The 23,035-nt window shown below is 43.1% G+C and overlaps 1 protein-coding gene across 1 annotated transcript in view; it reads right to left on the minus strand.

The window, feature by feature from the left end:
* Positions 1-23,035, minus strand: part of pclob (piccolo presynaptic cytomatrix protein b) — a 119,269-nt gene that overhangs the window by 44,456 nt on the left and 51,778 nt on the right. Inside the window, exons 15-24 of the mRNA XM_079567585.1 lie at positions 16,651-22,684; positions 14,430-15,973; positions 13,457-13,722; positions 11,388-12,207; positions 10,206-11,226; positions 7,597-7,665; positions 6,001-6,027; positions 1,783-1,868; positions 525-600; positions 316-441 (exon numbers count right to left, since the gene is read on the minus strand). Of these exons, the coding sequence (XP_079423711.1) occupies positions 316-441; positions 525-600; positions 1,783-1,868; positions 6,001-6,027; positions 7,597-7,665; positions 10,206-11,226; positions 11,388-12,207; positions 13,457-13,722; positions 14,430-15,973; positions 16,651-22,684 (10,069 nt within the window). The remainder of the gene's footprint in view (positions 1-315; positions 442-524; positions 601-1,782; positions 1,869-6,000; positions 6,028-7,596; positions 7,666-10,205; positions 11,227-11,387; positions 12,208-13,456; positions 13,723-14,429; positions 15,974-16,650; positions 22,685-23,035) is intronic.

Below are 23,035 nucleotides of genomic sequence, written 5' to 3' on the forward strand. Positions count from 1 at the left end.
TCATGCGTACCTGTCTGGTCTTTGTGTGTGCCCTCAGTCACGCAAAATGAACAAACGGGGGTGAAGTTTGAAGCGACCAAGCTCTTCTACGGGCACGCACAAAGACCAGACAGGTACGTATCAACTCGTCTACTCTCGTCTTCATAAAACTGAACTCAGTCCCTTTGCCTCACAAGAACCGCAACTGCAGTAGCCTTGGTAGCAGTCATTGCGAGGTTAGCGCAGCTGCTATCTCTCCCGTTTGGTCCAGGAAACTTCCGTATTTTACAGCTTTTTCCTGCCGTCATCCTGTGTTATTCCATAAATCTCACTTACCCTCGACGACCTTCCCCGTTTGCTCTGCAGCTCCACCTGGGATCACCGCTGCGATGTAGGCCCCGATCTCTCCGCGGCTGCCTGGGATCTCCTTCCCTCCCACCACGCGGATGCCCAGACCGTTGCCTGCACAAACACACAGGTACTCAACCTGCACACCCTCATGCTGAAGCTTTAGCAAAGCATTTATGTTGTATTTGCATCTTTACCTGAGACGCTGCAGTCCCGCTGGTCTCTTTTCAGCTTAATGCGTGCGTGGGGGAAGGCGTAGGGGACCAGTTTCATCTGTAAACAAATGTGGTCAGACCTTAGAAATAAAACTGCACACTGACGTTTCTGTTTCTATTGCACAGCGAAGCATATATGTGCTGCCTGACCAAAAACAAAGTCGACGCCAGGATTTAACTAAGGGTAATAGGTATTTGGAAAATTGCTGCACCGGTGATTGTCTTTCGGCTGGCAACATGTCCCGTGGTCGTTGGAAAGATATGTCAGTATGTTTGAGAAGGGTCAAATCGTTGTCCTGCATCAAGCAGAGAACACATCTAAGGAGATTGGCATAAGAACTGTCCAATGCATTATTAAAAACTGGAAGGATGGTGTGGAACCATCGTCTTCCAGGAAGAAAAGTGGTCGGAAAGAAAATCCTGAATGATCGTAATCAGCGGTCACTTAGACGTTTGACAAAATCCACTAGGGGAAAAGGAAACTGTACAAATAAGGGCTATGTTTATTGTGAAAGAAAGACCGTTTCCACAAGCACAATGCGAAGGGAACTCATGGGATTGGGACTGAAAAGCTGTGTGGCCGTAAGAAAAGCGCTAATCAGAGAGGCATTTGCTATGGAGCAGCAACACTGGAAGGAAATAAATCTCTTGCCAGTGCAGAAGCGTATTGAAACAATGCCAGAGTGAATGAATGCTGTAATCAAAGCTAAAGGCAGTCCAGCGAAATATTAGAGCGTGTGACCTTCATTTTTTTTTGTAGAAACTTTTATTTGTCCTGCAGTACGATGGCAAAATTAGTTATTGGACACATTCTGCTTTTTTGCAGAAAAAAAAAGTGCTATTGACATGATATTCTGACCAGAAACTGAGTTCAGAAGAGGGAGTCATGGAGCAGCTTCAGACCAAAACAACATACTTTAGTAATCCTCTTTTGTTGAGGGGAAATCCTGTTGAATTTCATGATATATGTATTTATTGTGTAGCATCACTTTTTGACAGCACTGTGAAATACACACAGAGCCAAGAAAACTGTCAAATAGACTGTAAACTTGACCTGGATCCAATAGAAATCCAATGTAAAGAAGGGACCCACAAAACCTTGATGAGTTTGCATTTGTATATATCTAAAGAAACCTTCAAATTCCATTACTTTTTGAACACCTAACAATAACTCTGTGTTTAGAAGATCCCGTTTTGCCGTGAGTACCAATAACTTGACTGCACATGCACAGAACATCACCTGTCGTCGGTCCATGTGCCCGCCCTGAGGATGGCCTTCCCTGGGCTTATCAAACCAGTCCGTGTCCTCCCTCCTGAGATGGTAGGCTACGCAGGAAAACACACTCATATTAGGCACAGGGACTGAATGGATTTACACTATAGACAGTTCAGCAACATTTGATAACAACTACACACTATTTAATGTGTGTAACTCATTTGTTAAGCGTCGGTAAATACTAAATTCATCATTTATGAAACATTTGCAAAGCTTTCCAAGTCATTTGTTAATCGTGCATTCGGATTATTGGTGAACGAGCTGGTTATGGTTAGGCAAAAGTCCGAAATTTGGGGAAAGTGTGTGGGCTAAAATCAGCAAATCAGGGCCCCTGAATCTCCCATGTGGCCCAGTTAGTGCCAAGCAGGTATCTACAGTACAAACTTGACTATTATGAGAAACAGCTTGCTCCACACTGGGTATAAATGGTTAAAAATACCCATAAGTAATCAGAAAATCAAAGTGGACCTAAATCCCTAACTTCTCCCTCATTGGCAGACTTCAGTTTACCATTTAGCCATGACCAGCAGCACACACACGGTTCTGGAACACTGACAAGTGAATGTGCTAATTGCCTCATTATTGATTTATGCTAATAAAGTCTGTTAGTGCCCGCTAGGTCTAATTGGCACAGGATGGCATCATATTGGCACAGACCGCCTGGACTTTTTTCAACTAAAAGTGGTGTAAAATTGGCCTGTTCAATTCTGCCTGCACCAAACCTGATATTGTTTGACCATTCTTTGCAGATTCAGACCTAATTCCACTGTTTTTAATTACTTAGCTTCATTGTGATCACCCATGTAGACAGGCATACAACAAAACTATGTTCAGGTGCCTATCCTACAATGAAAAATTTCCAATCCCTAACCCTTAACCCCTAACCTTAACCCCTAACCTTAACCTCTGACCCTAAATCCTAACCCCTAATGCTAACCCTAACCCTTAACCCCTAATCCTAACCCTTAACCCCTAATGCTAACCCTAACCCTTAATCCCTAACCCTAACCTCTAACCCCTAATGCTAACCCTTAACCCCTAACCCCTAATCTTAACCCTTAACCTCTAACCCTAACCTCTAAACCTAACCCCTAATGCTAACCCTAACCCTTAACCCTAACTCCGAATGCTAACCCTAACCCTTAGCCCATAACCCCTAATCCTAACCCTTAACCCCTAGCCCTAACCCCTAATCCTAACCCTAGCCCTTAACCCCAACCTTAAAGTAATCAATGACCACTATCTAATAAGGTCTTAATTAAGGTCTTGCTCATCGGTGATTAGTGAATGATGAGGAATACTTTGTAAGTGTCACATAAATAATTCATTAAATATTTCCCCCATGCTTCACGTGATAATGTTGCAGTTATCCTCAAGCGTTGCTGACATTTCAAACCCGTTGTAGATGGATCATGCAGTCTTTCGAACAAGAGAAAAATACAGTAACTCTCCACTCTACCTTACAGAGAGCCTGGGGGATTGACTTACAACTGTAAACAGTGAGTGAGAAATGGACATTTAAAAAGAATTGAGAGATGTCATGCTTCAGAAACATGCATTTCTCTGTGGTGAGTGGAGTTTGAAAAGTTGCACACACCCAAACCTGGAAACCTGTGACACTTGACACTTTGCATTGTTTTTCATTGAGTACTGAACAAACAAAATGCTGTGGATTGGACTTGCCCCATAATTATGACGTTTTATATTACACTGTACTTGAAAGTATATATATATATATTTATTTTTTTGTTAAAGTTGAAACATTTGAATTTATAGACTTATATGTTACTACCTATTGTTCATACTAGTATTTTAACCTCTAATTCTAGACAATCCCCTATGGAGTGTTCCACTTTGTTACCCATGAATATTTCTCATAGACATTTTGAAAACTACTGATATTAAAGGTTTTAAGACATGACAGAGGTTTATCAGCTATTTGGTAACTTCTGGCATTCCTTTGATGTATTTATCCTGAGGCTAGTGCTTCAAGTCAAAGCATGAAAGAATGAAAAAGCAGCCGAAGTCCAGTTTAAAGATTTATTAAAATAGTGTTTGTGTGTTACGATCTACTTTGGGTTGCTGGGGAAATAGGAGGAGTGGAGCTGAAAGGCATTACAGTAATAGGCTAGTTAACCAGTCTACAGTAACCAGAAGTGGGTCAAAGGATGGAAGCAATGGGTTTGTCTATGGGGAAATAGGCTAAAGAAATCAGGCTAAAGGATCTAGTTAGGGCTTAAATGTACATCAAACAATAAAGATATGCGTCAATATAAATGCTTCACTTGAAATAGGAGGAGCACTCCACCATGCCAGATGTCAGGAGAACAATGGAGGGGCAGGTGTGCAAGCTTGGTAATAAAAGATTTGGGGAGGAGCAACTCCTGAAAGGTAAAGCCAATGAGGAAGCAGGGATACGAGTGGAGAGTGGGAAGGAGGGTGACTATTCACATTTGAACTAGGAGAATCATGTTCTGTTCATTTTAAGAAGTAGCATTTGTGTATGACAAAATGTCCTGGATGATTTCTTTTTAAATCAAATCCAAATTGCCAAGTCAAGACAGTGAGGTCAAATCATCTACTGTACATAGATCACTCCTCACTGAGGTCAAGACTGCTTTGAAAGTTAATTTGTGCAACTCAATGTCAATAGTGTCAATATTCTATTGTCTTTTTGGAGTAAGTGTGCAAGCTTTTTCATCATTCAATATTCTAATGCCCAAATTCTATTGTTATTGTTACTTAGTATTGTTTGAAGTCAGCATTGAGATTGAGCCTGTGCAATAATGGTTTCAGTGCAAGCACGAACAATAATGGGGAGAAGGGACAGCCCTGGTGGACTCCTTTCTCCAGGGGGAATATCTCAAACTGACCCATTCATCAAGACCCTTGCAATTATATTAAGCAAAGGTAAAGACAAAATGCTACTAAATATAGCGGAATGCTAACAGAAAATGTACATTTTTAGCCTAATCTTTAAATATTTAGTGTGTTTTCAGTTACCACATAGCTGATTAGCATCAATCATTATTTCAAAATCTAGTCTTTTAAATTCCAGTCTATTGGAAAAAATGAATGGGATTATTACTTCCAGAACCAGAGTGTGTTTCAAATCGGGAAGGATTGTAGTGGATAGATTCAAGCTAACTTGGCTTAAAGGCACTATACCTGCTTATTGTCACGAACAACAAAAGCACTAAATTAATGTCCAAACTCATTCCCAACTTTGCTATCATTTTTGTAGCATCTCAATTCTTCGCAGGGACGAGTTTACAGGCACATTTCACAACTTTTCAGGGTCACTTTCACAGAAATGCTCGCCTGCAACTTTATGAAATTGATACAAATGCTCTACAATTAGATGCACAGTGCTCTTCCCACAAATGTCTGTTTACAATACACTGAAGGGGGTCATAGCACATTTTGTTCAGGAAAAAAATTGGTATAGTGCCTTTAACTTGGTTATAGGCTACAGTATTATCCTACAAAATGCCCTCCATTATCATTATTGGCACCCCTGAATGAATCTGATGACTTCTATGACTGTCTTGGAATTCTCCAGTAGGAATAGTGTTTTGCAGTTGAAGTACATTTTTCCTCATGTTTTTATATTTAGAGTGGTTGTAGCTCTGTAGGTGGAGGATTCATCATTAATACCGAAGATGTGGAATTGAACTCAATTCCCACACCCACAAGTGCTGTTGCTAACACTGGTGTTTGGACGACGTGTATGTGAATTCTTTTTTCAATGGAAAGTGCCCAGTGGTGATGGAAAAAGCTCCACCTGTATTTCGAAAGGGTTCCAACACTAAAATCTCCTAAAACCTGTTAGACTAAAAGTAATTTGAGTCTAACTATTTTTCAGTTTAGATCATTAATTTAGCATGATGACACAATATACACACGATATATACAGTATTAGCAGCTGAAAACATGGATGCTCAAAATGATATGCCTATTAACTGTGATGCCCGTACTCATTCCAGAGGGATGCAAAACTTAGGCCCGTGTAGAGGAGAGTATGGTCCGCTAAATGATAAAATATAGCGTCATTAAAATGGACACGCTGCGGCTTAAAACTGAGGGATGGCATGTTCGGTGTGCACCACTGACGCATGGCTCATTCCTGGAGAAGTGGGTCATGGAGGCGTCTCGGGGTTGCTACATGGGATGCTGTCTCACCTTCTATATTCCAGTTTGGGCCTCCGGCTGGGATACAAAATTCAATGTGTCTTTCAGAAATGTGTTCAGCATTTGGTTCAAAAATTAAGAGCTACTTCTACAGCTACTGCAAAAGCCATACTAAAACAGGCGTATATACGATTAAGCAGAGGTGGTGACCTAATGTGTACTCAAGTAAAGGTTGTTACTTCAACTTAGTATAGTAAATGTAATGTAAATGTAAAAGTCTTGTGTGGAACATGACTTACAATTGCAATAAATGGCGGCGATTTACTTAACAGCACAGTAAAGCGTGGTAATAGGACGGCCAGTATTATTAATACCCTAGAAAGAGGGCTGCAAAAGCATTATCCTCTGTCCGTCCGAGTACCTTGTTATTACTGTGCTACAAAGTAAAGTGCAACCCAATATTCTGATTTTACTGGCTTCGCTTACTTTTAAAGCTCTAAATTCTAATACTCTTACTACCACTATGGGTTTTTTTGTGTTTTTTTTTTTTTACGAAGGCAACGAGTAATGTCACGACTTAACTTGAGTAAAAGTAACAATTTAGTTTTACTCAGGTAAATGTGAAAATTGCACACATACAGCACAATTTTTCCGTCAATTACTTGAGTAAAAGTATGCAGTTACTTTCCACCTCTGACTACAGTGTATAAAACTACACATGCACTAAAAGCACTACGTCTAAGCCTGGATAATCATACATCTTTCTCTTTGTATTCTCTATAGAGAGAACGCCAGTCTCGTATTGCTCCAGGGTTCAATTTCATCGGCTGCATTCTAGCTGGACCAATCACAGAGATTGGGTTCAGAGCCGGTTCTTATGGTTCCCAAATGGCTCTCACTGTGTGATCACTTGGACGTTTCGTAGGACGGATTTTTCAAATATCGTCAACTGGACTGGGTTTGATTGAGCTGGGGACGTTTCGCCTCTTGCTTCTTTTCGCTCTTGTAAAATTGTCAGAATATAAGACTGGTAACACACAAGCTATGCCACAGGGCGGGGTCAGGACTGCCATAACCACACCTCTTCCTTGTTGTACACTGAAGCAGTTTCACTTATAAAATCGTTTTTGTTCTGTATGGGGCAAAAAAGTTGATTTTGACCTCAGCGTCGTCAAAAGCTATCGGCTGCTGCGGCTCTCTCTGCAATGCTGATACATCCTTTTGTGAAGTGGCTGCTTTGTTTCCCCTAAATACTGCTCACTGCACTCTTTCATACATTGAATGGAATACATTACACTGTCTACTTGTCTTTTGGGTGCCTTAATCTCTGTCTCTAAGTGTTAACTAACTTGAAATATACCCTCTATAATCTATAATCAACCACAGTCCATTTGAATCTACTGGCAAATCCCTGCAACAACGAATAATTCCTATTACTTGGATCAGTACCAGACTGGCTATCTCCATATGAAATTCAATGAGAAAACCGTATAGCTAGCAGGCTACTATTCATCTAAGTTACCCATGCTTCTCATATTGGACATATTGCAGATCACTACTAAACTATAAGGACATAATGTTTTGACATAGTAGGATTGAATATGCTTTGTTTTGAAATATACTTATACTTCGTAGGGTATACTCTACCGTGTCTGATACTCTCATGAAAGATTCTGGCATCATCTCTGTGCAAAACCACCAAGGGCTCCCCTAGTGCTGGAATCAAGGCAGACGGACACTTTATAGTCACTTATTGTTACTTCATTGGGTCTGTGCCAGGTCGCTTTGGAAAGAAGCAGTGCTAAATCTACCAAGCATAATCGCTACGGCTCTCGTAACCAAAGTGCATGACGTGAATCTGCTTTGTCTTTTGAAGTGGTAAGTATTTTGTGAAGGGGAATCTATGACTTACTTGAGAATAGTAATGAAAGAATGTAAATCAAATGATAAAAGCATAGCAGACAGTGTACTCCGTGTGGAGAGTGGTCGGGATTAGAAAGCATAAAATGGTTGAAGAGACGACCCTTAGGTGCACATGAGGCCACTCACTCAACAGTATTTGTATAAATATATCAATATGGGTACAGGTAGCGGTTGCATTCATGGCGTTTCAGGTTGACAGAGGTCTATGGGCAAAAAAACAAAAACAAAGAAATGTCCAAACTTCCAAACAGAAAATACGCATTGAACCTTTGAACCTCTTTTTTGATTATGGTGCTATCGCATTGGGTAAGCAGAAAAATGAAATATACTATTTTGTGAGTATGTTAATGTTATGTTACCTAATTCACCATTTGATATGGCCTGTATTACACAATTAAAGTTCCAAATTGGATATGTAAATGAGAGAATGGTGCATGAGTAAAAACAATATATATATATATATATATATATATATATATATATATATATATATATATGACTCTGCTGCTTATCCACTTTAGCACATACTACTTGTCTTGCATATGAGCAAATACTTGGCCCATATATACAAACTTGCTCTAATCTTATGGCTATGCTGGTGTTCAAACCGCTACATTTGATTTGTTTTTGGCATGGGTGCTACTTCTGGTTTATTAATTGCTAAAATGAGGCCAGTACCCACACCTCATTTTTGGCAGATCTGGTCCTCTATACAACTGAATTAAAAACAAAAATCATCTTCTACCTGAGAGTTCGGTCTTGTCCTCCCCTTTGATGTTAAAAATGTATAGATTCAAGGTAATGATATGTATTCAATCTTTTGAAAGTTCTTAAAAAGGTTAGAAAGTTTCCCATAAGCGGAAAAGTAATGTGACTGAAACCCATCCATAGACTCTTTTAGTCGTTATGGCATGAATGCAACCTGTTACACACCGAATCCAAATGCTTTGTTTTGATATATATATATATTTTTAGGGTACAAGGTAATTCTTTATTAATACTGTATTACAAATACAGTTGGAAGTACCCATATATGTTGATGAAATTAGTGGCCACATGTGACACTGGGCTTTTTCCAAACCCGGAGTACACTGGCTAATTAATAAATGAAATATCCATAGATCCCTTTTGACAAAATACAGAACTATTATGTTGTTCTATTGCTAACTCTCCTGTTGGTAAGTATTGTGTCTACAGTAGTCTATTGGAACAATGCCAATCCAACTCATAATGCGGATGGAGGTTTTTACAATGTACACGTCAGTATATTGTTGTCAATCACTTTGGAACATGGAAATCTCACGCGACAATGAGACGTCCACAGCGACACCGAGCAAGCACGAAACAATCACTTTATTCAAGAAAATGGCAATGGAAACGAAGAGGACGCACACAGCATGCAGGGATGCAGACACAAAAACATAAAGAGACAGTGAATACACAAAAAGGTACACATCAGAGAAGCTACGTTACATATTATTGCAAAAACGCGTCATCCTTGAGAGAAAAAGGCTTTGTAATGCATTATATGTACAGTCCGAGAATAGAACAGGAAGCATAGGCTAAAAGCGTGACACAGCAAAAGTGCTTATGAAAACTAGCTCCTGTCTAGCAGAATAGCCAGGGGATACCGTTCAGAGTTCCCATGACCTACTTCTCGACACAGGCTATTGCGAGAATATACAGTTTAGGTTTTAAAGTATAAAGCGTTGTGGTATTAGTAAAATGTCTAAAGTAGAAGGCACTTGTGATCATTATTGACCTCTCCGATCAACATGCAATATCTGTTTTCTTCTATTATTTCACATTCTAATATATATGTGCATATAAGGAAGGTTCATTGTAACAACCATCTGCTGTGAAATCTACACTATGTACACTGTTATATCACAAAACACAAAGGGTTTTACACAATATATTACTCTTCTGCACTTAAGTCTGTTTTGCAACTAAATTATTTATATAATGAAATAAACAAAATAAAGACAAATAGAATAGAATAGAATAGAATAGAATAGAATAGAATAGAATAGAATAGAATAGAATAGAATAGAATAGAATAGAACATGCTACAAAAATGAGACCACAGAACAAACATGGTTAGTACTAGCATACATAAACTCAAAATGAGGAGTGTTATGTATTGTTATCAAAAGGAGTTGAAAGAAAAAAGCATGCAAACATCTAAAAGACATTGATCACAAAGACAAAGAGCAAACAAGAAGAAGAAAGACCCAGTTAACACAATCCATCAGAAGACCAGTGAGCGTTGGCATGCATGACAAGCACGTCCACACAGTTGCGGTGCTGCTGGAGCCTCAGCCTCCATTTACCTTCACTGTCCGACATAGCGCCCTGTAAGTCGTCCATGATGAATGCGATGTCCCGGTCGTAGCCGCGAGTGCGAGACTCCTCTCTCATGTGCTGCTGCACCTCTGGCAGAGAGTGGCTCGACCCAAACTGGTCCCTGTTGTCGGCTGAGATGGGGGGCAGGGGTCCGGCAGAGGCGCGGGCCATGCCCATGGGCTGCCCCACCGGACTGAGAGGGCTCTCCTCCTCAGAGTTCTGAGCTACGATGGGGATGCGGCCCCGGCTCTGGCTGATGGGTAAACTGGTGGGCTTGGTTCTGGCAACCCCTGGGGCAAAGGCTGCGTCCAGGACGTCACCCTCTGGCTTGAGTCTGAGTGAGGAGCTGGACTGGTCCCGTTTGATGGACAGGTCCAGGCCATACACAGAGGAGGGGCGGGAGGAGGGCCGAGAGCGGGAGCCACTGGGGTATGTGCCATCCAGAGCTGCACCCAGCCCAAGGCTCTGGCCCAGGTTTAAGGAACCAGCCAAGTTTGCACCAAGAGAGGAGCCCAAATACTTCTGCTGCTCAGCCAAGTTCTTCCTTAGTCCAAACGTGATTTCATCCTGAAGTAGCCGGGCCCTAGCTGCCAGGTTGGTCACAGAAGAGGCCCCTGACCCCATGTAGCTGGCATAGTCAGGCTCCATATCCCTGCTCTCTTGAATTGGGGAACATTTACCGATGGCTTTAGGATCTAACACTGCCTTTTTGTTTTTCATTTGTTTTTGATAAAGTACTGCTGTGGGGAGTTGCTTTGCAGCCTGTTTTTCAAGAGTGAGTCTGCCAATGCTGTATTTCTCACCTTTTGGGAAGTGACGAAAAGTTGGGTCGCTATGGAGATACTGAGGAAGGCCTAGGCCTGTGAGATGTTCTAGTCCCTCTGTCCCTCTCCTAAACTCCTGCTTAATCTGCTGCTTCAGAAGCTTCAGCTCATAGGGCTCCTCCATGGTGTCATCTTCCCCTTTACTATATCCCTGAAGTCGCGATGATCCTAAAAAGTCAGCCATCTCAAGAGAAATAAAAAGGAAAAAAAGTTCAGATATGTTTATCTTTGAGATTGGATGCAAAGGTAAAACAAAGATTCGGCTTCACAGCTGTATTAAATAAAATAGTGTCAAACACATGGTTGAAATGGTTACAAGTAGACAAAAAAAGACAATCCTCTTACCTCTGCTGTGCGCCGGACTTCTGCTGCTCTCAGTAGTCGGTCTGCTTTGGATAATTCCTTATCTGGCAGACTGAAGCCAGAGCTTCCCAGGCCACTGGAGGCTTTGGTGAGCTCCCCTATGTCCTCTATTAGCACGTAGTTCCTGGCATTGTGATGATCTATATCCGCATAAAAGGAATCAGCCGAGATACTGGACATGGGACTAGACGCCATGCTTCTCTCCTCCAGCCCAAGCCTCAAATCAAGACTAGCAAACTTACTCCCCAGGGGCGCCACTCCGTACCCACTCTCGGAAGACGTGGGCACGATGAGCAGAGGCTGATTGCGTATGACTTCGTAGTTGGTAGCGATTTTGGGCTCTAGGTCGGACAAAGTGGTCTGTCGCTGCTTGCCCTGTTGCAGGAGCAGAGCATGTTGGTAACTGCTGGGCTGAGCCTGGGACAGTGACAGGGTGGGCACATTCTGATACGGGGAGACCTGTTGGTGATACAGTGACTGCTGCTGGTAGAGGCCCTGCTGGGTGTAGGGGCTGGTGGTTTGGGTCTGGGGCACGTACTGGGCGTAGTGAGAGTAGGGGCTTGTCAGAGTGTTGTATTGCGAATCAGCCTCCGTCTGCGGGGGGATGAACTGGTCAAACTCCGACTGGGGGGCGGTGCGCGGACGCTCCAGGCCCTCGCCCCTCTCCTCCCTGATGTTGCTGACCTCGCTGTCTGACATGTAGTCGCGCTCCTCTGCCACCCCTTGGAGGTAGGCCCGTTCTCTCTTCTCGCGCTCCTGCAGCAGTACCTCCTTGCGCCGGTTGATACCCATCTCCAGGTACCTGAAAGGATGAGAGCTTGTTAATGGAAAAGTTGAAACGGTGAAATGGAACACCGCAAGCTCTATAAGTGCAACTCTTCACACTCAGTACCTTTGACATTGTGTAAGTGAGGGAGGGACCCACCGAATGATGTCATGGCCGCCTTTTACCCCTGAAGCTACCGATGAAGGGAAGCCATGCAAGTGAATGAGGAATGAATGTAATGACAATGACGAACATGTACAACCAAATATACAGAGAAACATAACGTTATGCAATGTGAGAAAAAAACAAATGTTGTCCAAATGTCTCCTATTCAGTCTCCTATTGTTTCAAAGTATTTCATGTTTTAATATTTCATTATTGCTCAATACTAAACTATCAGTGGGCTGGGTAGTTTAAAAGGTGCCAGTGTAGTTGCTGAAAGGTTGGTAGAATGTTGTTTCATCCAGATAGTTTAGAGTAATCCTGTTCACTTCGGTTGTTTCTTTTTCTACTGCTGAAGTGCTTTGATCTGTAATTCCAGGATTCTATTTTGTAATAGATAGAAACTTTAAAGCCCCAAGCACAAGTTCTGCCCTTAGCTAAACTGACTGCTTGTATGACGTTGTAAATATTAATATTTTACAATGCCTGCAGAGGATGCTGAACCTTTTGGAAATTGTCCATACTTACACAGGCATTATTTCATAGCATGAACTTGGAGAAGAATAAATGCTGAAGTTGCAGATTTACAGGGCACAATAATGCAGGACATTTCAAATTTAAAAGAACAGACTATAATATAAGGATGAAAAACTGGTACTGACAAATAAATAATTAAATTGAATGAATTCATACATATTTACTATGTTTGGGCAGCATTCCTGGTGTTGTCTGAGACAACACAGAAAGTTATTAGGGAGGCCTATTTCTGATATACGAGTAAAGACAACTCGTTTAATGAAATTTAACATAACTATTCTGCTATTTCTACAAGTGGGAAAAAGTCATTTTGCAGTTAAATGAAGAAAAAACATCCCCCTACATTTAAAAGGTGAGAATAAGTCTCAAAATACTTCAAATTAGACCTCTTTTCTTATTTGTTTTCTTGGCCCTTTCTGCCAATGAAATAATACTTGCCATAACAGCTTTCAACATCTATAGACTTTTTTGTTGTACCACCCAATGAATTATATGCCACTAATTGTACATAACAAAATATTTAAACAAATATAAAAAGTTGATTTACTTGAGGACAAAAATGGTAACGCTTTTTTCACCCACTTACCGTAGCTTGGCATCAATCTCTTTCTCTTCTTCGTCAAGCTCAGCCTGTTTCTTGCGCAGTTTGGACGATTCTCTCTCGACCAGATCCAGTTCCTTGTCAATGTCCTGTAAGATCTTGGCCCGGGCCATGGTGGTACTCCTGGCCAGTCGTCTTCGGGCAGAGTTGGTGCTGTAGCCAGACCGCGCTGACAGCGACTCATCCTCAGGAGGTGGATCCGGGAGGGTCCTCTTCACTTTCTTACCTGTACTGGAGGGCGAACCTCGGCTCTAGAGCGAAACCAAGGAATATTAGTTTGGCAGAGGGAAATTGTTTAGGATTACTATTAAAAAAAAGAAGCAACTTAAGAGCGAGAAGAAATCTGACTTGTGAGACAAAGTTTATCTTGACCTTATCTTGACATTTCTACAAGAAATACAATAAGGTAAATAAGTGGTATATTTATATGTACTGTTCTGTAGGTATTGTGTATTTTGTGACGATAAATTTGAGGTTGAAATTTAGCTTTTCATCTTATTTGATTATTAAGAAAATATAGTGCTGCCAGAGGGTGCAGGTTGTATCTTCCATGCTGTTTTGCAGGAGTCAATACAACACTGCTGCAAACCACCTGTAAACCTCAACCATCACTGTCTGACCGTCTGACTATTACATTGTGTCAAAGGTCTGCTTCCACTTTAAAATTAAGGCTTAAAGTGGTAACACAAATCCTTTCTCTGTGTGTTGTTTTAGCAACTGCAACGCCTCCACAGACAGTGTTTATTCTCCTCCTCCTCGTGTTACAGCTATTTTTGCCATCTGCCCTGCCTCATGTTTGAACACTAGCTGAAGTGCACATGCAAATTATATTGGAAGATATAAAACTACTATCATATTACATTATTTCTTCTAAACATTATCAGTGTTAATCAGTGTTATCAGGAGTGATTAAGACTTCATGTAAGGTCGAAGACGTAAAATTTAGTTTTGTACTCACAGAATAGCCTTCTCCATAGTATCCCATCCTGTCATCGGTAGTAGGACTAAGTGACTTTGGATCAGATAGTGACTTCTGGCCTGGCTTGAGCGATCGTGGGCCAGAGGAAAAGCGGTTGGGGTCAGCCATCAGCATTCTCTGCCCTCCCAGTGACTTCTCCGGCGACAGAGGCGAAACTGGGCTGTAGAAGACTTTGGTTTTGCATGGGCCATCGGTCGTTAGATGCGTGCTGTAGCCCACTTCCATTGGCGAGTGCCTGTCGGTTTGACAGCTCAGACTTCCGCCTCTCTGCGAGTTCTCCGGCGCTGAAATATGCTTAATGATTTCGACTTTGGTGTCCATCTGAACGTTGGGCTTTTTGATTGCCCCGGAATGATCAGTCTGGACAGAAATCTCAGCTACTGTCTGTATGGCTATGCTTGAGACTTTGGAAGCGTGTTTGCCTTCGCTGCTGTGCTTCCGTGAACGCCGCCGGGACTTTGTCGGGGCATCCCAGTCGTCCTCGTCATCGGTTGGAGGTGAGCTGTCAGACGTTCTTTTGGTCTTCTTTCGTCTTCCTAAACTGCTGGTTGTTTGCTTCTCCGAGTCCTCGTCATCAGTGTGCACTCCACTGTCGATGATCTTTTTGCCTACGTCTTGGTCAGCCTGAAGCTTTTTGACGTGGAGTTGATCCTGACTTCCCTCCAAACGGACTCCGACAGCGGGAGCAGAGGACTCGTCTTTCACAGGCCAGTACTGCCCACTATCACCTACGCCTGCATACTTAGCCTCAAGCAGGTGAGCCGTGTTGGTGCCGTAGTGCTCATCCAGCTGCCTCTGAAGCTGCAGTTGAAGCTGCTGAATTTGCTGCAGCTGCTCTTTCTGCTGGGTGTACGTTTCCTGCTGGGCCACCATGTGAGCATGGTGCTCTTCTTCTTGCTGCAGAAGAAGCTGCTGTTTCAAAGCCTGCAGCTCCTCAAGTTCTCTTTGGACCATCAGCTGCTCTTGTTCTCTGTAACGCTGGATCTCCTGCCTCTCCCACTCCAGCTCTTCGGCCAGACAAATCTGTTTAAGCTTTTCTAGCTCAAGGAATTCCCTTTCCATTTGATACTGGGCCATTTTGGTACTGTCTAAGCCTGGGAATATAGGGGAGGTAGCTAGCGCATCCAGGGAAGCGGCAATTGCTTCAAGTGTAGTGTCTGAATACATCTCCTGATAGCCTGTTATGATGTCAGCCAGAGCTGTTGGTAAAAGTTCCTTGGGCAGCCCAGTATCATAAGGAATAATCTGCCCTGGATCCGTGGTGGGTATTAATTGATAAGGAACTAATGCCTGATTCTGGTTTGTGGAGACTGGGCAGTGGGTTGTACTGAATATGGACCCTGGCTGGGTAGTAATAGCATAGGTTGATGGAACTGGAGCTGCCACGGATGTATAGACTATTCCATCAGAAGATCTTATTGCACTGTTCAAACCAAAGCCAGCAGTAGGGCTTTGACCGTACGGTGAAGTAGCCATTCCGGGGTAGGCTCCAACAGCTTTGCTAGTGTAGTCCAATGGCTTACCTGCCACATCAAGCAAGGTAAATTAGAAATGTTAAATTGAAGGAGAACTGAGTTAAAGTCATGCAAGTCTAGTGTAGAACATGCATTTTTGGCCTTTTCTGCTAGCATGATGCAAAACGAAACGGAAGAACACGCAGGCAGAGGCATGCATCTGTATCAAGAAAAAAAACAAAAACAACAACAGGCAAGCATTATATTAAGACATGCAAAAAAAGAGACATAAATAGACCAACAAAAATAATACATTAACTAAGTAAGTTAAAGTGGGGGCACTATGCAAGATTCATTTTTTAGACCTATCTGCCATGTTGGTTCCGCTCAAAAGGAAAACATACCTGACATTGTGTGTTGAGTTATTTACGTGTGTTTGTTTTAAGTGTTATGAAAACTTTTGAATGCATAGCCACGCCGCCTCTATCCACCAGAACTTTACGACAAAGCAAGATGCTTTTTGATCTGTCCACTTGTAAGTTACATCCATTGAGCTGAAATGGATTATGTATTTTATGAGGTGCTGGAGAGTGAGGGGACAAAGGAAAGTCTTGCTGTGAGTTAGTAAACTGAAGTGAACCTTGAATATAAAAAAAGCATAATATCCCCACTTTTTGAGTGTGAAATTTCAGCACAACAAACAAAACTCAAAGAGCATGCTCGAAAGACTTGTTTTCTGAACTTACCAGTCGAAAGTTTTGTAGCAGTGAGGTCTATCGCGTTATCTGATGATCCATTGAGATAGTCCAGGTGTTTTGTTGGATCGTAGGGAACCAGTGCCACCTCTGGAATATTAGTGTCCGACAATGACACCTTCATTCCATTTATGCCTTTGATACTGTACAACCCTGTGCTGTCCTGGTACTGGCTGTCTGGTTGCGTGGTGACCGCTGGTTGGTTTCGACAACTTCCGGTAAATGGAAGCTTATATATAACATCGCAGCACACACTCCTTCCTGCGGTCAAGTCGATTGGAGTGTCATCATCTTCGACAACAGCAGTCGTTACTCCTGGACTGGTACTTGTCAATGTCACAATAGCTCTCATTGGTTTATAATTTGATAAGTCAATGGCACCGTTTGCCTCTACACAAATAACTGGTGCTGATGGAGAAATTGGTGGTCGAGCTGCTGAAGAGACTATCGCCCCATAAGAGAGATTCATTGGTGAGTCTTGCATAGTGGATGTTACTGTAGCGGTTGGAGTAATTGCCCTCACGGGTTTGTACACTATCTGTGCAAGTGGTTCAAATGGTTTATACGCTGTTAGGGGAAGAGGTGATGATGTGACTGAGCCTTGCAAATCCAGGGGTTTTTCTGCTGGAGTGTATGAGGCAATGGTGGCAGTGCAAGTTACAATGGTGATGCTGTCTGTCACAACAGCCAATGTTGTGGACGGGGTATTTTCTGCACTGAGGTTCACTATCTCAGGCTGCACAGCAGTGATTTGACGCCCACTCGAGTCGCTTGAGAATGACTGTCGACATGATTCGGGAGGAGTCAAGTCCATTCCCCCTTCTGTCATCTTTATGCCATCTCTCATTGTTCGCAAATCTATGACATCAACAGGATAGACTCTTCCATTCTGTTTCGGGGGAGGCGTAGCTCTGACAAGTTCAGGCTGAATTGTTATCGCCACGTTTGAGGGCGGTGCTTGCGGAATTATTTCATGAACAACAGAAACGGTTGTTCTTTGCACTTCAGTTGTGACCACCTGAGTGACGACACTCGGCACACTTTCCGGAGGGTGACCTGAGGTAGAAATCTGCGAAGAATACACGTGGCTCATACTGGAGACCACTTTTTCTTGTCCTCTGATCTCCTGGCTTTCAATAGACTCCTGTTGTATTTTTGTTATCGTGACAGGAGCGCCGGGAACACCCTGTGGCATATCACGAGTTGGGATTGAAGATCTCCTTCCACACATGTCATCTTCAATTTGGGTGTGGTCATATTCGGAAATGAAAACTGGCTTTGGTTCCGATCTTTCAGGCATATCGATTGAAACATCTCTTTGCGTTGACATGTACACAACTTCATCTTTTTGTGTTGGCTGTGGCAGAGTTATGGACTCCCTCCGTGTAGCAGCATATTCCTCTGTTTTAACAATCTGTGAGGGCACTTCATAGGGGACGGTTTGACTTGTAACAAATATTGGCTGTGGAACCATTGTTATAGAAGACCGTCTCCTAGTAGTGGTTTCATCAGTTGTGACAACTTCTACCGGGATCACCGTTTGAGGTTGTGCTACTGACGGTATTGTGGTGCTTCTGACATCTTCCGTTTTTACGCCTGTTAGTCTCTCGTAAGGCAATGCGATCACTTCGAGGGGTGGTGTTGGAGGCTGCATAACTAGAGGGGCAGCTGCTGTAAAATTTCCTTGAATATAAGAATTTGGAGCTTCTGTAGGTTGCAAGATCCCTATAGGCAGAGATGGTGGGGTTATCTCAGGAACAGTTGCCTGTATTACGCTCATAACCTCGGCCGCTGTTGGAGGCGGCATCAGAATAACTGCTTGTTCTCTTGTCTCAGTCAATGGAGGTGTCTGTTGCAGCAGAGAACATTGCGATACTTGTGGTAGACCAGCAGCAATGTGTATGTCTGGTTCATTTGCTGTGACTGGTATTACTTCGCTGGAAATTCCGGGTTCCTTTTGGATTTCAATATAAGTTTCAACTTGTGGAACAATACTGGTTGGAATATCAATATCTTGCATGTTGAGGTAAACATCTACAGGTTGCGCTGATGAAAACTGCTGTGATTCTACAGTTGTTATTGGTGCCTGAGGATCTGTTTTTATAGGTTGCTTTTCTCTAGAGATGGATTGGGCTCTAGCTGTCACTTGTACTGTCTGTGGCTGAATTGGAATAACTGGCTCTGAAGACAATATAATAACTTCCGGCGCTGGCACGGGCTGAGTAATTGGCTTCTGTTCTACAAGTTGCATGTAGGGCTTCTTGATTGGAATTGCTACACTCTGTACTTGAATGGGCGTGTCCTTACTTGGCAAAACTGGGGCATCGACCACAGACTGCACCATGTGAACAGTCGGAACTTGTCTCTGCTGTGTTTCAGTGCTAACCACCTTGGAGGGCAAGTGTTCTATGACCACAATTGGTGGTGTTGGTGGAGTTGGTGATGGATATCTCACAGTGGGCATAGATGCTCTTCTTGGTGTTGCCTTTGTAGATAATTGTTCAGTTGTTTTCTGCTCTATGGGTGTGGCACGCACCTCTGACACTTTTGTAGATGGGGTTGACCCTCGTCTTACAGGTGCCACAACGGTAATGCCTTCTGGTGGGGACCCTGGTTCAGCAGGTTCTGAAGGAAGGGTAATGACCACGTACGTTTCCCTACAATTTGCATATCTTGGAGACACAGGCGACTTTGGTGATGTTGCACCCGATTTAGATTCAACAGGTCGTGTGATGCTAAGGGAAAGAGCATTTGGTGGTTCTTTTGTTCTAGGCAGTGTAGCAGCTTTGGGAATAGCATAAGGTGGTTTAACACTCTCTCCTGGTTTGTGGCTGAAAACTAAACCGGCTGGAATAGACACAGGTTTTGGTGGGATAGGTGGAGGGGGCTTGGCCATTTGACTGGCACCACTTGTTAAAACAGGGGCCTGAGTTATAACTGTTGTTGTTGTTGTTATGCTTGTTGTAGTTGTTGAGACACTCGGGGCATGGGGCTTTGGAGAAATAGATGGCTTGGGTAATGTTGATGGAGCCGGAGGGGGAGTATCAGCAACAGATATTTCTATGGTGTCAGCTGCCTGTGATGGAGCAACCACAGGTTTAGGGGGAACCGGTGGAGCTGATACCTTTGTGGATGTTGTCACTTGTGAAATTGTTTGACTAGTAAGAGGTAACGATGTCGTTGCTATGCTGTCCTGTATTTGGTTCTGTAATGTTGCATTTTCTTTACTAGGCACAATGATCATGACATGACCTTGTCTTGTGGGGGTGACTAACTGAGTTGTATCTGCCCCAGCGTCTACTCTTGGCTGTATGTCTACAACTACGGACTGCATTGGCTGGGTGGGTTTTGGTGTAGCAGCAGTGACTGTAGTAATTGCAGGAGGTGCTTTCTGTTGAAGTCTGTCATCAGGCAAAGAAACTGAAGTTGATCGCGGTGGTGGAGGAGGTGGGACTTTTCTTTTGATTATTGTCGTCGAGGCCACAGGTGGTGTGGGAACTTGAGCTACAGGACTTGCAGAGGAGACAGCTGGTTGAACCGCAATAGAGTGAACGACAGCAGTTTGGGCCTGAGATGGGATCGTGACACTTGTGGAAACTGCAGGGGATGCAGTTGACACCAGGTCTGGCATCTGTACGATAACAGGGGATTCAGATGATGCAAAAGCTCGGCTAGCAGCTGCTGGTCCAACCACTGCTGGAACTGTCTGGGTTGTGGTTTGAACGGACACTATAGTAGGCTTTACAGTTGCTGCTGCGACTGGCATCTGGGATGGGGATGATACCAAGTCTGGCATTTGAACTATTGTAGGTTCCTTAGTCAATGCCTTGACCACTGAAGCTTTGTCCTTAGCTTGGTCTTTCTGGACCACATCTGGTATCGTAACAATAACAGTAGACAAAGCATGTTCAGTGGCCGAGTCCTGTGGTATTGCAGACACTATGGTTTCTGGTGGGGAATGTGTTACAACTGAGGTTGGAGGTGTTGGCGTCGATATTGGAGTCGAGTCTAAAGATGGAGGAGTTTGAGCTTGGTATGATGAAGAAGATGTTGCCAAACTTGATTCTGGAGTTGCAGGGGAAGTTGGTGGAGAAATGGTTGATACAGGGGAAGGTGTAGAAGTTAGCTCTGGGGCTGAAATTGGTGTTGGAATTGGCCTGGCTTCTGGTATTTCACAAACTATGCTAATAGGCTCCATTTCAGCAGTTTCGGACAGAGGTGGGCTCGGTTCTTTAGCATCAGAGTCATCACTGGGAGTAATGTCTGAAGACATGCCAACACCATATTCATCAGCAAGACTATCCTCTTCCTCCTCCCCTGAAGAACACTGGGTAATCTTTAAATGTGGTATAGGGAAAAGTGCCTTTGCAAGTGAAGGATCTTGGGGAAGCATAGGCCTTACAAAACTTATACCAGTGGGATAACTGTGAATCACTGCCGAATCAGAACGTTTGGGAGGCTCAGTGGGCCGTGGTGGGGCTGGCCTTTTCTTTTTCCTTAATTGCATTTCAGTGGAAACTTCATCCCCTGCATCAGCCAATGGAGGAGATGATAGCTCCTCTGTGGGCATAGTGACCACACAAGTCTCTTCCTCTGCAGCTGCGGAAGCCTCCAACAAAATCTGGGCTTCTTGTAGCTCCTGTTCTATCATCATGAGTTCTCGCTTTTTCTGCATCATCTCTTCATAAACCTCTTCTGGAGATCTGAGTTTCTTTGAAGGCTCAGTGACATCAACATTGAGGTCTTCACTTTCACAAATCTTCTCTGGTTCCTCAACTAGTGACTCATATAGGTAGTCTTCAATTGGCATTCCTCCAAACATTGGTTCAATGTCAGGAGGGCTCTCACCTGGAATAGCTTTTGCTTTCTGAAGGATTTCCTCATAAGCTTCATCAGCACTCTTCAATGTCTTTGTCATTATTTGATAGACAGGCTCTGGAGTGAACGGTATGACTGTTGGCGAAGGCTTGCGGCCTCTATTCAAAGCTTGCCTGTCCGCTGACTCCACACTTGCTGACAGGTCTGATCCTGAGGTCTTATCGCTTACAACGGTGACACGTCGTAACTCTTCGGAAGAGGAAACATCTTCATCTTTATCTTTCCATGATTTCTCATCATCTTTCATTCTTTCTTCCTCAGATGAATCTTCAATGGTTGGAAGAGGCTGCGTGGGCTGTCGGTGTTTTCCCTTCCTATGTTGTTTGTCTGTAGCTTTTCTGCGACTAGGGCTACTGTCGCTGTCCTCTTCTATGGAAGATGCTGATGTGGGTGAGGATCCAGGGGTGAAGCTGGATGCCTGAACACTTGAAGAGCCTTTGGACAGTGACTCAGTGATGCTCTCTACTTCTTCGTCGGTGCTTTGTCTTTGTCTCATTACTGGTGTTGCTTTCTTTAAAATGGTTTCATTAGCTTCCTGACCAGCTGAAGTAGTAGTTTGAGGGAGGATTTTAATCATAGACACAGCCCCTTCGTTGTCACTTGTAGGTAGGGAAGGTTTGGTAACAAGAGCAGCATTGTCAACAACAACCTCTCTGACCAAATCATCAGCCTCCTTCTCTTTATCGTCCTCTGAAAGCGACATCTGTTCATCATCACGCATTTCCATGATCTGTTTGCGGAGGAATTCTTCGTCTTCCCCAGAGGAGTCTGCACTTTCTGTTTTCAGATCTTCACTGCTTGATGAAACGTGAGTTACCCTCAACCTTCTCCGCTGTACCTTAGGCGAAGGGGTGAGCTCGCTTTCACTGCTCTCCTCCATCGGTTGGAAACTCAAACGCCTCCTCTCAGTTTTAGCTTCTTCCTTTGCTAGCAATTGTTCATCCTGCTTGATGGTATTTTCATTTGCGTCGCTAACCACTCGTACATCTTTTGAGTCTTCCGACAATGGTAAAATCTGGGGTAAGCTTTCTTCAAGGTCTTTAGGTTGAAGAGTAGTCGGGGGAGATATTTTCACTTTTGCGACTTCCATGGTTGTGGAGGGCTTTCGATCCTCTTTTGCTGGCTCCTTTGCAACATCTTTATCAGCCTGCAAATACAGACATATGCAACATTACTGTGCCTGTAGATAAGGCTTTTATAAACATCTGCCTTTTAGTTATGGACAAATACACAATTTTAAACAATTCTTCAACCCCTTGCTACAAAATGTCAAATTAATTTGAGTATAACTCCCAATATTTAGGAGGTATTCTAGGATTACATTTTAGGACATTTCTAAAAAGCCCAAAGCAACTACTATAACACATTAGCTATGTTATTTTAAAGTTGAAGTTAGTTAGATATTGCTGCAATCGTAGCACATTGTAGTAGAAAGGGAAGTAATAGGAGAAGGCTAGAAGTTCTTGATGATCCTTGAATTTTTCACTGCAAGTATATC

This window comes from Gobius niger (assembly GCF_951799975.1).
Source record: "Gobius niger genome assembly, chromosome: 12".
NCBI lineage: Eukaryota > Metazoa > Chordata > Actinopteri > Gobiiformes > Gobiidae > Gobius > Gobius niger.